General features: G+C 43.8%; 1 protein-coding gene across 1 annotated transcript in view; it reads left to right on the plus strand.

Moving 5' to 3' along the window:
* Nucleotides 1-10704, plus strand: part of MELK (maternal embryonic leucine zipper kinase) — a 48906-nt gene extending 38202 nt beyond the window's left edge. Inside the window, 4 exon segments of the mRNA XM_054986694.1 lie at nt 2058-2154; nt 2615-2783; nt 7967-8070; nt 10415-10704. Of these exon segments, the coding sequence (XP_054842669.1) occupies nt 2058-2154; nt 2615-2783; nt 7967-8070; nt 10415-10592 (548 nt within the window). The 3' untranslated portion in view covers nt 10593-10704.
* Nucleotides 10705-12946: the final 2242 nt, after the last annotated feature.

Consider the following 12946-nt stretch of genomic DNA (forward strand, 5'->3'; position numbering starts at 1 on the left):
AGTCAAGACACTGGATTAAGAGTAACAAAAGCTTTATTAATAGAACTAACAAACTGCATAGGGAAGAGAAGGGAAAGAACCTAGCTGCCTTGGTAGTTAAGAGTTCTTTCAGAGTTCTAAAAGAAAGGCTTATTCTGCAGACAGATAAGGGGTGGGGGGGAGTGCTCTCCCTACAGTCCTGTCTAGGTAGAGCTTGCTGCCCCCCTGCAGGATATTCTTCTCTTCTGTGTACATAAGACATTGTTTACTCCAACACTGTTCCCAGGCTGAGGGCAACTAGTAGAATTCCATGGCCCCAAGAATACATGAAAAATGCAGGGCAGAGCACAGAAGACGGCAAAAGCCCACCGTGGTCAGCCTTCAGTGAGGAAAACCAGCTGCTAGACACTTGCTGAAACAAGTGGGCCATGTTGTCCCTCTGAAAGCCAAATGGGCAAAGGCCTCTCTGCTTTTCTCCTCCAGTTCAGGCGTTCATGAGCGTTGAGGGGGAGCAGCTCAGAGAAGAACCTTTAATTATAGGGAGGGGCTCTCAGATGCTTCGCTAATGAGTTAAGGACCATAGACTTCCCTACTGTGTTGCCTTACGTACGGTCTCTTGCCTGAAATGTGATCCTGTGAGCTACCTATGCTTCATGTGGTCTAATGTCAGCCCTAGAACTGATTAGGTTCTGTTTCAGCATTTCTTCAACTCTGTATGGATGCTTACTGATGCTTTGTCTTTGTAAAATTGTGCTTATTTACCCTATGACATTGTTTATGGAAATGCCCTTGAAATGGACTCTACTGGTTTCACACTGTGTAATCTGCCTTGAGTCTCAGTGGGAAGGAGGGACTATAAATAAGATAAATAAATAAATTTCTCCAAGCAAGCCTGTATTGGCATATATATAATATAGTAGTCAGTCAGTCAGATTAAGAAAATTTTAGAAACAGAAACGAGTCCATACAGATTAAAATTACATCTAAGAGCAGAACAACAATGTAGCAAAACCTAACACAGGATATTACTTGTCAGGGCATATAGCCATAACACTGTACAGAAACTTTGCTCCTATTTCAGTTATTTCCACATCTGGGTTGTCAAGCAGAAACTGAATCTTAAAACCATCAGAAAACTCTGAAAGTTGGGCTAATATAGGATGTAGAAGATCCGGGTGTGGCGCCAAATAAAAAGGACACCTTTTCTATGAACTTGACTAGTCAATTTAGTAAACTCCTATTTTTGTCCCTAGATTTTAGACTGCAGTGTTCTCTCTATCAACTTTAATGTTTTTCTTGCAATGCCTACATTTTTCTTTGCTAAGAAATGTCATACAATAAATATAAGTTCAGAAACGCAAACTCACTGGAATGGTTAAAATGACTCTCTTAATTGTAGTTGATTCTTACTGCTCTTATTGGAAAACGAGGCATAGAAATGCAGGCCTCGAATGCATCTATATGAATTTGGACCCATGAAGACCCACTGGTGAAGGGGCAAATCCAGTTCCCTTCTTCTCCCCCCCCCCCACCCCCCACCCCCACTGCCTGATGCATTTGTTTCCTTTCCTTTACCACCACCTGCTTCTCATGGTGATGGCCAGCCACAGTTCCTCTTGTTCGGTTGCTATAGCACCCAAAATGCCTCCAGCACTCATTTTTCTTTCCTGATGTGTGTTTGCCTGAGGAGATAACCACCCGCAAATCCAATTTCAGTGCGTGTGCCATTGCTCAAAGTTTTCAGTCTGCACAGGGTCTGGCATTTGTCTGTTAGTTCTAAGGATAGAGCTTTACATACACTCTGTTGGTATTCCTTATTAACCAGTCTAGAAAGTCGTATTTTCCCTGTGTTCAGATGATGAAATGAGGCTAAAAGACTTGCTTAAGAGAGGACCAAACATTTTTGGACCAAGCATTTGGGCCGCACCCCTCCACCTCTTAGCTGCAATATATTACTCTCAGTCTTGCTAGCTGTATGGCCACTCTGCCCACCTCTGTTCAGGATATCTCATGTCCGCATGCAAATTTCAAATGGTAATAAGGCCTTTTTCTAAATCTCATTTGGTTAAATCTTGCAGAGCGCAGTCAGGCCATGAAAGATATCTCAGCGAAGAAGCCACCAACTCCTACCAATTCAGAGGAATTGGCGACAGGGGTCATTAGCCCAGAGAGAAGGTAAGTGTCCACTTTCTTGAGCATATTCAGATGACACAATAGACTATCTTAATCCTCGTATTGATGGAGGGAAAGCTTTTTAAAATGGCATCTCTGTTTGCTGTGTTAAACCCTCTTTAAATCCTTTCCTACACTTACCAACAAATGTTAAAAGGCTGGGGAGAAAAAAAAATCTTAACATTACACACTTCAGTAGTCTTGGATACATTCCTATTTTCCATAATTAAAATTCATTCATGCCCCCAGAGAATTGGAGCATGTATACAATTTGCTTTCGAAATCCCAAATTACTGTTGTGCAGCAGGTACTTTTAACCATGTCTTTGTCTGGCAGATCCTCTTCTCCCCCCCCCCCCAAGAAAATCCAGAGGTTGAAAGACTTTTTAGTTGATGTATCTTCCAGCTACCCGTTTCCAGCTGCTGAAAACCAACATGTATTTTGTTGCCTCTTCATGTGCTAGGTGTCGCTCCATGGAAGTGGATCTGAATCAGGCTCATCTGGGAAGTGGGCAAAAACAGAAAGGTGCCAAAATGTTTGGAAGCTTCGATAGAGGCTTGGATAAAGTGATCATGATGCTGACGCCCAGTAAAAGGAAAGGCTCAGCAAAAGAAGGCCCAAGGAAGCTACGGGTAGGTTGCTAACACAGAGAAGGGAACTTTTTTCCGATGACTGATGTGGGAGGTGACTATGAAGTACATGGCCAAATTCCTGTCCATAGCCAGCATGTAGCGGTTAAAGTTTCAGACTAGGATCTGAAAGACCTAGGTTTGAATCACCACTCTTCCATAGAAGCTTGCTGGATTGCCGGTCACAATCTCAGCTTAGCCTATCTCACAAGATTGTTGTGGAGATAAAGTGGAGAAAAGGACAAGCCTCCTTGTGTTCCCATTGGGGAGAAATGTGGGGTATAAGTAAAATAAATCGCTACTAGTTCTGTTGGCCCTCGAGGGTTTTTTTTCCGCCTCCCACCGTATTCTACCCCACTGCATGACAAACATGAATAGAGATGGGCACAAACCGGAAAAAACTGAACTGTGCTGTTAGTGGTTCGTCACATTTCACAAACCACGAACATTCATGAACCTGCCCCGGTTCACGAACTGGTTCGTTTGGTTCGTGAAAACGTCTCATCCAGGTCAGCAAATCGTAACTTCCCAGCCAGCAGAAGGTCTGCAGGAAGTCCATCCTCTGTTGCCTAGGAAACTGATTGATCGGTGCCAGGCTGTCTGCAGTGACGAACCTAAAAACAAACCAAACGAACCAGCCTAAAGTTCATGATGGTTTGTCAGAAATGGGCTCTGACAAACCGCCAGTTCATGCCGGACTTTGATTCGTATTTCGGTTTGTGCCCATCTCTAGTTATGAAGCAGAGGGGTGTATTGCAAAGCTGTTTGTGCTGGTGATGGCTGTTGTTTGGAAAACCAAAATCGGCTCTGGGTTAGCATCAGCTCCTTGCAGGAAATTCACTCTTTAGATTGTGGCCTATATTTCCTTACTTTGTAGTTGCAGTTCTAAATATTGTTGCTCTGTGTCCATATTATTTACTATTTATATCCCATTTTTCTCTCCCATGGAGAACCAAAATGGCTTAGAATATTTTCCCTTTCTCCACGTTGTCCTTGCACCAACTTGATGAGGTAGGTTAGGTGTCAGTCCCTGGCAGTTAGGGCCCTTCGTTCTCCACAGTTAACCCACAGGTGTCCAGTTGAAGCAACTTTATTAGAGATCCATACAGTTCAGGGTGTTTACACAAAGGTGGCAATTGGCAGAAGTGACAACTCAAACAAAGGCATTACTAATTATAGGGAAACTTCCTGCCCTTTGAGGTCCGTTGACATTCTGGCGCAAAATCCCAAAGAAGTTACATGGGAACTAATTAGTTTAGACTAAATGAAGTACATAGTGAAAATACCCCAGTCTCTGGGAAAAGATACAGTGTTCCCTGCTAGCAGCTCGCCTTCAGGTACATTTGCTGGAAAAGTGAAAGTACATATTTTCAACAGATAACGGAGAGGCCCCACTGGCTCTCCTGCAATTAATGTTAGCAGTTAAGACACTCTCAGATGATCTCTCAGATGATCTATAAACAGCCATGACAAGTACAAAATGCAGAATACAGTAACGGCAGGTAATGCTGGCATACATGACTTCAGGCTGAGGGTGGATGACGGGCCCAAGCGTTCATGGCAGAGTGGAGATTCAAACCTGTCTCCCAGATCCTAGCCTGATACTCTAACCACTAGTACGTGCTCACAGTTACAAGTCCCCCCCCCCCCAGCCTTGTTACGACATCCAGCTTTGAGATCTATTTCAGGTGGGTGGGGTGGATTCCTCTTGCATTTCTGCCACCCCACCTGAGGGAAGCGGCTTGTATTTGCAGCACATCATAGTTCACATGTAAGTTAACATTTTTGTAACTTTAGGGACAGTAGAGTGGAGCCTGTGGCTCCTTAAAAATCAAAACTGATATGGAATCTTTAGACACTTGTGCGGCACACCTGGGGTTTACCATCTCAAAACAGTCTTTTCTTATAGCAGCTGAACAGCTTTATAGGCTACTGATGCCAATTTTGTTTGCAGTTCACAAAGCTTGTCCAGCGACTGCGGTGATTAAATGAGTGTCTCATACATTCTAAACTCACAAAGTTGCCTTGCCTTTCAGAACAAAGCTTTCATGTGCACGGTCAGCATTATCTAAAAATTTCTCGCCTGTATGCTACACTTAAATTCACAATCCAGTAAGTTTTACTGCTTTCACTGCTGAAGAGGGCAGTATTTGGAAGGTTACTTGCAGATTTCGTTCCAAAGGGTGGTCTGCTTTGGCTCTGTATGACAGAACACAAAAATGAAGGCCATCAAATTCTTTTGGATTCAGCTACAGCAGAATTCTCTTTTGTATTACTGAGCAGCTTTTTCAATGTAGCCCATCAGATCAGGTCATTACGCAGATGTGACAAGGGTCTAAATGTCAGGTGCAAGCAGGGGCCAGATCTGCAGCACTTTTGGAGAATTTCCATGCTCAGATTTAAATATCTGAGCAAACTGGCAGGGATTATGATGGTTGCCAGTTGGAAAAGCAGTCCAGCTAACTCTTTCACAGAAGCACAGAGTTGGAAGGGGCCATACAGACCTTCTAGTCCAACCCCCTGCCCAGTGCAGGATGGGCCTAAAGCATCCCTGACAAATATTTATCCAGCCTCTTCTTGAAAACTGCCAGTGAGGGGGAGCTCACCACCTCCCTAGGCAGCTGATTCCACTTTTGAACTACTCTGACCGTGAAGAAGTTTTTCGTAATATCTAGCCGGTACCTTTGTGCATGTAATTTAAGCCCCTTGCTTTGAGTCCTACCCTCTACTGCCAACTGGAACAGCTCCTTGCCCTCCTCCAAATGACAGCCTTTCAAATATTTAAAGAGAGCAATCATGTCCCCCCTCAATCTCCTCTTCTCCAAACTAAACATTCCCAAGGCCCTCAGCCTTTCCTCGTAGGGCTCAGTCTCCAGACCCCTGATCATTCTCGTCGCTCTCTTCTGCACCCTCTCAATTTTGTCCACATCCTTTTTGAAGTGAGGCCTCCAGAACTGCACACGGTACTCCAGGTGCAGCCTGACCAAGGCAGTATAGAGAGGGGCTATGACCTCCTGCGATTTCGACACTATGGCCCTTTTGAAACAACCCAAGACTGAGTTTGCCTTTTTTGCCACCATATCACACTGACTGCTCATATTTAGTTGACTGTCCACTCTTACTCCAAGATCTCTTTCGCATACACTACTACCCAGAAGTGTATCCCCCATCCTTTATTCGTTCTTCACATTTTTGTGGCCCAGATGTAATACTGTGTGCACTTATCTAAGTTGATTTTCATCCTGTTCACAACCGCCCACTTCTCCAGAGTATTCAGGTCTTGTTGAATTTTGACTCTCTCTTCTTGGGGGTGTTTGCCACTCCTCCCAATTTGGTATCATCAGCAAATTTAATGAGTAGCCCATTTACCCCTTCATCCAGGGGTATTCAATAAAAAATATTGAAAAGTACCAGGCCCAAAACCGAGCCCACTGGACACCTCCCTCCAATCTGATGAAACGCCATTGACCACCACTCTTTGGGTGCAGTCCTCTAACCAGTTACCTATCCACCAAACTGTCCTATAGTCCAGTCTGCAGTCTTCCAGTTTACCCATTAGAATGTCATGGGGGACCTTATCAAAAGCTTTACTGAAATCCAGATAAATCATGTCAACAGAGTTCCCCCAATCCAGTAACCTCGGCACTCGATCAAAGAAGGAAACCAGGTTGGTCTGACAAGATCTGTTGGGGACAAAACCATGTTGACTTCCCTGGATTACTAAGCAGTCCTTCAGATGCTTACAGATCGATCCCTTTAAAATCTGCTCTAATATCTTTCTTTGAGGACAGGAAGGCCTTCAGTTTCTTTTGGACAGGGCTCCCTTGGTGGGTGTCCTGCAGTATCCATCTCAAAACAAACATACAGTAAAAACCTTAAGAGGTACAAGCCGAACACTACTCAATATTTTAATATTTAGAAAATGTATATGTTGCCTTTTGATGCTTGAGACAGCTCTCAAAATAATATGTAATAAAAGTGTAAAACCTGGGCCATAAATCCGTGGCATAAAGCCGGTATAAAACATTCAGGTAAGAATCTAGAGTAGTCACCAGTCCAATCCCATATAGGGAATAATAAAGCCAATGGGCATATTTGCCGACGGGATGCTGCGGAGCAACTTTATCCAGTACCCGTTTTGTATTTCTTCCTCCTGGGCAGTCGTCTGGTGAATCTCAAAGCCACCTGCGCTTATACAGCCATGCAATCAGTAATGGTTTGTATCTGGACCATTACTGATTGCATGGCTGTATAAGCGCAGGTGGCTTCGAGATTCACCAGACGACTGCCCAGGAGGAAGAAATACAAAACGGGTACTGGATAAAGTTGCTCCGCAGCATCCCGTCGGCAAATATGCCCATTGGCTTTATTATTCCCTATATGGGATTGGACTGGTGACTACTCTAGATTCTTACCTGGCTGCGCTATCATGCAAATTTATGTATTAACTCATGTGAGCTTTGAAAATTCTTATATTTAGATAGGCACCGATACAGTGTATATATAATGTACAGTGTGTATTGTATTACAATGGTTATATGAATTTCTTACTGTATTGTTATTTATTGCACTTGAGCACTTTGCACTTTTGAACAATATAAATTGACTTTGTATATATTCCCCTCCCAGTTGTGTTTTTTGTGCTTGTTCCTGTGGAACTGGGAGACTCCCTTGGGTCTGGTATAAAACATTCAGCAGCTTCATAAATCAAGCCATAACACTGTACATGTTGAGAAGATGGCTAGTTTGACAAGTTAGAACATCATGTTACAAGTTAGAATATCATTGACTGACATTTCTTGAGACTCTATTACAATCAATGTGTGATAGCCCACACCTTCCAAAAGAATGCAATGGTTATGCTGAGGTTTTCACTTGAAACGGAGAATTGTGTCATGAACATGCACACCAAGTTTCTTGCCAATCTTGGTGTTCAGGGAACGTATCAAATAAAATGTCAGATGGATGCATACTTTCCCATTTAAGCAGAGCAATTTAATGGCTCTTGGGGAGGTGTAGTTCAAGGATCCTAGTCCCTGGTGCTCTTTATTGCTGAAAGGGGACAGGGAAGTGACTGAACTTTTGATTTGATGTGGCTGCAGACAAAATCACTACTGCCTCAATTCTCTATCCTAACTTCAATCACAAGTGACCGTGTGGGAAAAAAGTATTCATTTTTTTTCTAGGCTCATTACAATGTGACCACAACTAACTTGCTGAATCCAGATGAACTGCTAAAGAAAATAATTGCTGTCCTTCCTAAAAAACATGTTGAGTATGTACAGAAAGGGTAAGTGTGTTTGTCTTAAAGTCTAATGGCTAGAACTCTCCACTGGGCCAGTTATCCAAGGTATACTATCTTGCATAATAAAAACCCACGGGGAGAACATCGCATCACATTTTCTTGGCAGACTTTTTGTTACAGTGTGGCTTGCCATTGCCTTCCCCAGTCATCTACACTTTACCCCCAGGAAACTGGTTTGTCAGTTCCTGGCAGTTAGATCCCCAAGTCCCTCACAGCAAGCACTCAGGTGCATTGGTTGAAGTAACTTTTATTAGAGATCCATACAGTTCAAGGTGTTCACACAAAGGTAGCAATTGGCAGAAGTGACTATTCCAAAAGGGCACTACTAATTATAGGTAAACTTCCCGCCCTTTGGGTCCGTTGACATTCTGGCTTTAAAACCCCAAACCGTTACATGGGAACGGGTTAGTTTAGCCAGTCTCTGAGAAAAGATACATTGCTTGCTGCCCGCAGCTTGCATTCAAAGACACTTGCTTCAGAAGTGAAAGTAAATACTTTCAACAGATAACAGTCAACCCCCACTGGCCCAGTACATTACATGTTAGCATTGGAAAAGGTGATTGGTAACAAAATGTCAGAACCGTGGCTAGATAGTATCCTTACTCCAGTCTGCCTTCTGCAATTAGACAATAGTCCATTGTTTCCAAAAAGCATTTAATGAAGAAAAAGATCATTATAGTCCACTGGCCTGAATGCAATATTCAGGTTGGTACATATGCATTGTTACCAATGACTAGCAAAGCATGAGGTACAAAGTAACAGATCACAGAAGGCCCAACCTCCCCCCATAGTTCTCAAAACAACCCCTTTGAAGTCAGGATAGCGAAAGTTCCCAAGGCCGATTCTTGGTGGAACGTCGGTAGCCAAAACAATCCTCTTCTGTGAGATAGCTGCCTGGGAACCTTGGCACCTGGAAGAGAGCACTTAAACACTGAAAAGATTAAAGATGGAGTCGGTTAAGCAAAAGCATACAAGACAGCATTCTGAACCTGACATACACACACTCAGATGATTTATATAGTATACAGAATACAACCTTAGCAAACAGTTACGGTCAGCACAAAATGCAAAACACATTATTGGCAGGTATGCAGGCATACATGACATGGGTACTCATTTTACCGACCTCGGAAGGATAGAAGGCTGAGTCAACTGTGAGTCGGCTACCTGAACCCAGCTTTCGCCAGGATCGAACTCAGGTCATGAGCAGAGCTTGGGCTGCAGTACTGCAGCTTCCCACTCTGCGCCACGGGGCTCTTGCATAATACTGCTAAGAATATGACCCTTGAGAAATGGTCATTTTGAAATCCTAGCACTGCTTTTCTTGCATAGGAGAAATCAGTAGTGAGGTTGTCATGGTGGCTTTTGCAACAAAAGGGAAGCTGAACGTTCTAATAAGTCTTGTGAGAGACAGATATCTAGCATAGAGGACTTTAATGGAAGATGTTGGCAACTGTACTTGGGACCTTCTGCATGCCAAGATTGTTGCCAGTTCGCAAGCCGTTTCTCCTGTCCACAAATGAAAGATTCCTGGTTGACGGATTTAGACTTATTGGCCAATTAGCAAAAGGGCAGCATAGAGTCCTCTTTGAGATAAGGAAGTTAACTGCTTTAGGTAAACTTGCAACCGCTTGTTAGAGGGAAAGGAAGTTTTCTGTTTTCTCTTGATTATACCTTTATTAAAGGAACACACAGGGCTCAGTGTGATCTCAGAAAACAAATGTGTGCAATTCCCTCGGCCCTAGTGATGACAATTGGTCATCTTCTGAGTTGCCATTTTAAAGAACCCCAATATCCAGAGGTGAAACAATGTTGCATTCAAAAAGGGGATGCAAACTTAATTGTGCAAGATGTACAAAAGTTATTTTCTGGAGTCTTGTGAGATGTCTAATGAAATACTGAATGAAGTAATAAAGCTTTACTTGGATTATACCAATTCAGACTGTCGGGGGGGGGGCTTACATGTTCTAGGGCTCCCCAGGGTGGAAGGATGGAGTAGTCTGGAATTTGAGCACATCAAGGCAAAGGGTTCAATCAAGCCTTCACCACCCATTGTTTTTTCTCTGAGAAAGGAGTATTTCTTGTCTTACAGGGAAGACTTAAGCCATTCGCCACCACCCCTGCCCCTTCCTGGCAGTCTGAACCAGTACAGTCTGGGAAAAGCTATTCCCCTTGATTCAGCTAATCATATTTCTCGATTTAGTACCTGCCCTAGAGCATTAGCTCTTTTACCCATTCATTTGCTATAACCTCCTTCCTGCATAGCGTCCAGCTGTTGAGAGTGCCTGAACTAATTCCCTCCCTTTTAAAAACTTTTGTTTTTTTACAGCTATAAGCTCAAGTGTCAAACACAGTCGGACTTTGGCAAAGTGACCATGAAGTTTGAGCTGGAAGTTTGTCAGCTCGGTAAATCTGAAGCCATCGGCATCAGGAGGCAGCGGCTGAAGGGGGATGCTTGGCTCTACAAAAGGATAGTGGAAGACATCCTGTCAAGCTGCACGTTATAGCTCTTGGATTTGAAGCAGCTTTAACTAGCCATGGTTCATTTGGTAGGGACAGTAAGCTAACCTGTCCAAAGGACCAGTGTGTTGTTTTTACAATATGAATAAATATATTACGTACCAGGTCATTCCGCCCTTCTCTCCTTTAATTGTGCACCTTTTGTGCATTACTGTGATTTGTGAGAGTCTGAAGATGAGAACATTGAGCTGTGCTTTAACAAGCAAATGCCATTGCTCATAAATGAAATCTCATGAAGATTCTGCAACCTTTATTTGGAAAGAAGGGCCTGTAGCTTGGACCTCCCAGGAAATTCTGAATGGAAAGGGATGGGGTCTTCACCAAATTCTCCTAACGCTGTTTTGGAGAGGGGTGCTTTGCCCCCCAGAAACCACATTTTGGGCTACAGGAGGAGGGGGAGTAAAGAAGTCTTGCTCCTCTTGTCAAAAATCCTTTCCGTCTACAGGATCCCATCCAATGAGTTCAACGTCGGGGGGCGTTTCTGATGACCCGCGACAAAATGCTATGATTTTTAGGCCGATTCATTTGGTTTGTTTTTTGGTTTGTCACTGCAGATAGTCTGGCGCCGATCAATCAGTTTCCTAGACAATGGGGGGGATGGGCTTTCTGCAGACCTTCTGCAGCCTCTGAAGTGACATATTCATGAATCAAACGAACCAGGCAATTTCATGCCCATTCGTGAAATGCGATGAACCACGAACCACCATTTTCCCCGGTTCATGCCCGGTTCGTTCCCGGTTCGTGCCATCTTGAATAGAAAGAAGCATTAACAGAAGGCTGTGTTTGGGCATCATAAGCAAACTCTTGGCTGTGATAAGAACAAACCTTGTTCACAGGAAGCTAGTCCATCAAGATCAATATTGAGTGGCAGTGGCTCTCCAGGGTTTTAGGAAGAAGTTCTTTTACATCACCTACTGGCTGGTCCTTTAACTGGGGATACCAGTTGAACCTGGGACCTCTGGATGAGAAGGAGATGCTCTGTTGCTGATCCATGGCCCCTTCCAAATTCATTCATTCTCTTCTCTCAACCGCTTCCTCTCCCCTCTCTTCCCAAGACTGAAGACATCCTGTCGTGAAAGAGTGCATTTTATGTGACAGCCAAACGAGGCTTCTTCGACATGCTGAAGTTAAACAAGAGGTAAACCAGGATTCCATACAAGGATGTGGTTTCACAATCCCAGTCTATACACGAAAAGCAAACCACAGTTCGTTGCAACACCCAAATTGGGCTACTTCAATTAGCTGCGGCTTGAAGGTCTGGGTTGAAAGAATCTCCCCTCCATGTATTTTTTGAAGGGAAGAGGCAGCATGGGAGCCTGAGATTAAACAAACCTAAAGTTTGTGGCATGTGCATATACGAATCATGGCTGAGTTCCCAAAGACAGACTTGTTTTGCTGTTCCAACAAAGCTGGCTTTTAATATATGGAGCTACATATAAAAGTGCAGCTGGTCATTACTGAATATTGTTGATCAAAATCCATCTGCAGAATTGTTGATTGCAAGCTCTCCAACTTAACACTGCCCTGAATAGACATTCCAAAACACAATGCAGTCCCAGTTCATGTAGGAGTCCCCTGGAGAACATCTGCCACCATTGGTTTCTGGTAGACAGGAGGCTCCCATCAGTTCTGACCACTGCAGTGGCTTCTTACTCGGAGCCTTCCTCTCTGCATTGATGCTCCCCTGTTGGCCTTTTCCCCATCTAGCAGAATTGATGCGCTAACTTCATTTTTCCTCTTTGTTGCTAGGAAAAGCTCAGCCATGGAGGTCAGTGGCTGGCTCTGGGCCTGTCTCTGCCTATCCTACCTCACAGAATTAGAATTATAGAATCTTAGGATTGGAAGTGACCTCCAGGGTCATTTAGTCCAACCCTCTGCACAATGCAGGAAATTCAGTTATTTCCCCCCCACACACACACACATACACACACAATGACCCTTACTGCATGCCCAGAGGATAGCAAAACTCCATCAGGATCCCTAGCCAAACTGGCCTGGGGAAAATTGCTACCTGACCCCAAGGTGGCGATCGGCTTTACCCTGCACATGTAAGAAGAGGCCATGAGAACTAAGCGCTGATAAAACACTGTCTGCCCTCCCCCTCATGATCTACCCAGGTTCACAGAATCAGCATTGCTGTCATGGCCATCTAGCCTCTGCTTGCAAACCTCCAAAGAGGGAGAGCCCACCACCTCCCGAGGAAGCCTGTTCCACTGAGGGACTGTTCTAACTGCATTTCAAAAAATTCCTTAACTGCTTTTAAAAAATTGGGGTATGTGTGCAGGAGAAAAAACCCTGGAGAAAAACAAGTTCTGTAACAGATGCAACCTTTCACCATGCT

Source organism: Eublepharis macularius, chromosome 8 (genome assembly GCF_028583425.1).
Source record: "Eublepharis macularius isolate TG4126 chromosome 8, MPM_Emac_v1.0, whole genome shotgun sequence".
Classification (NCBI taxonomy): Eukaryota; Metazoa; Chordata; class Lepidosauria; order Squamata; family Eublepharidae; genus Eublepharis; species Eublepharis macularius.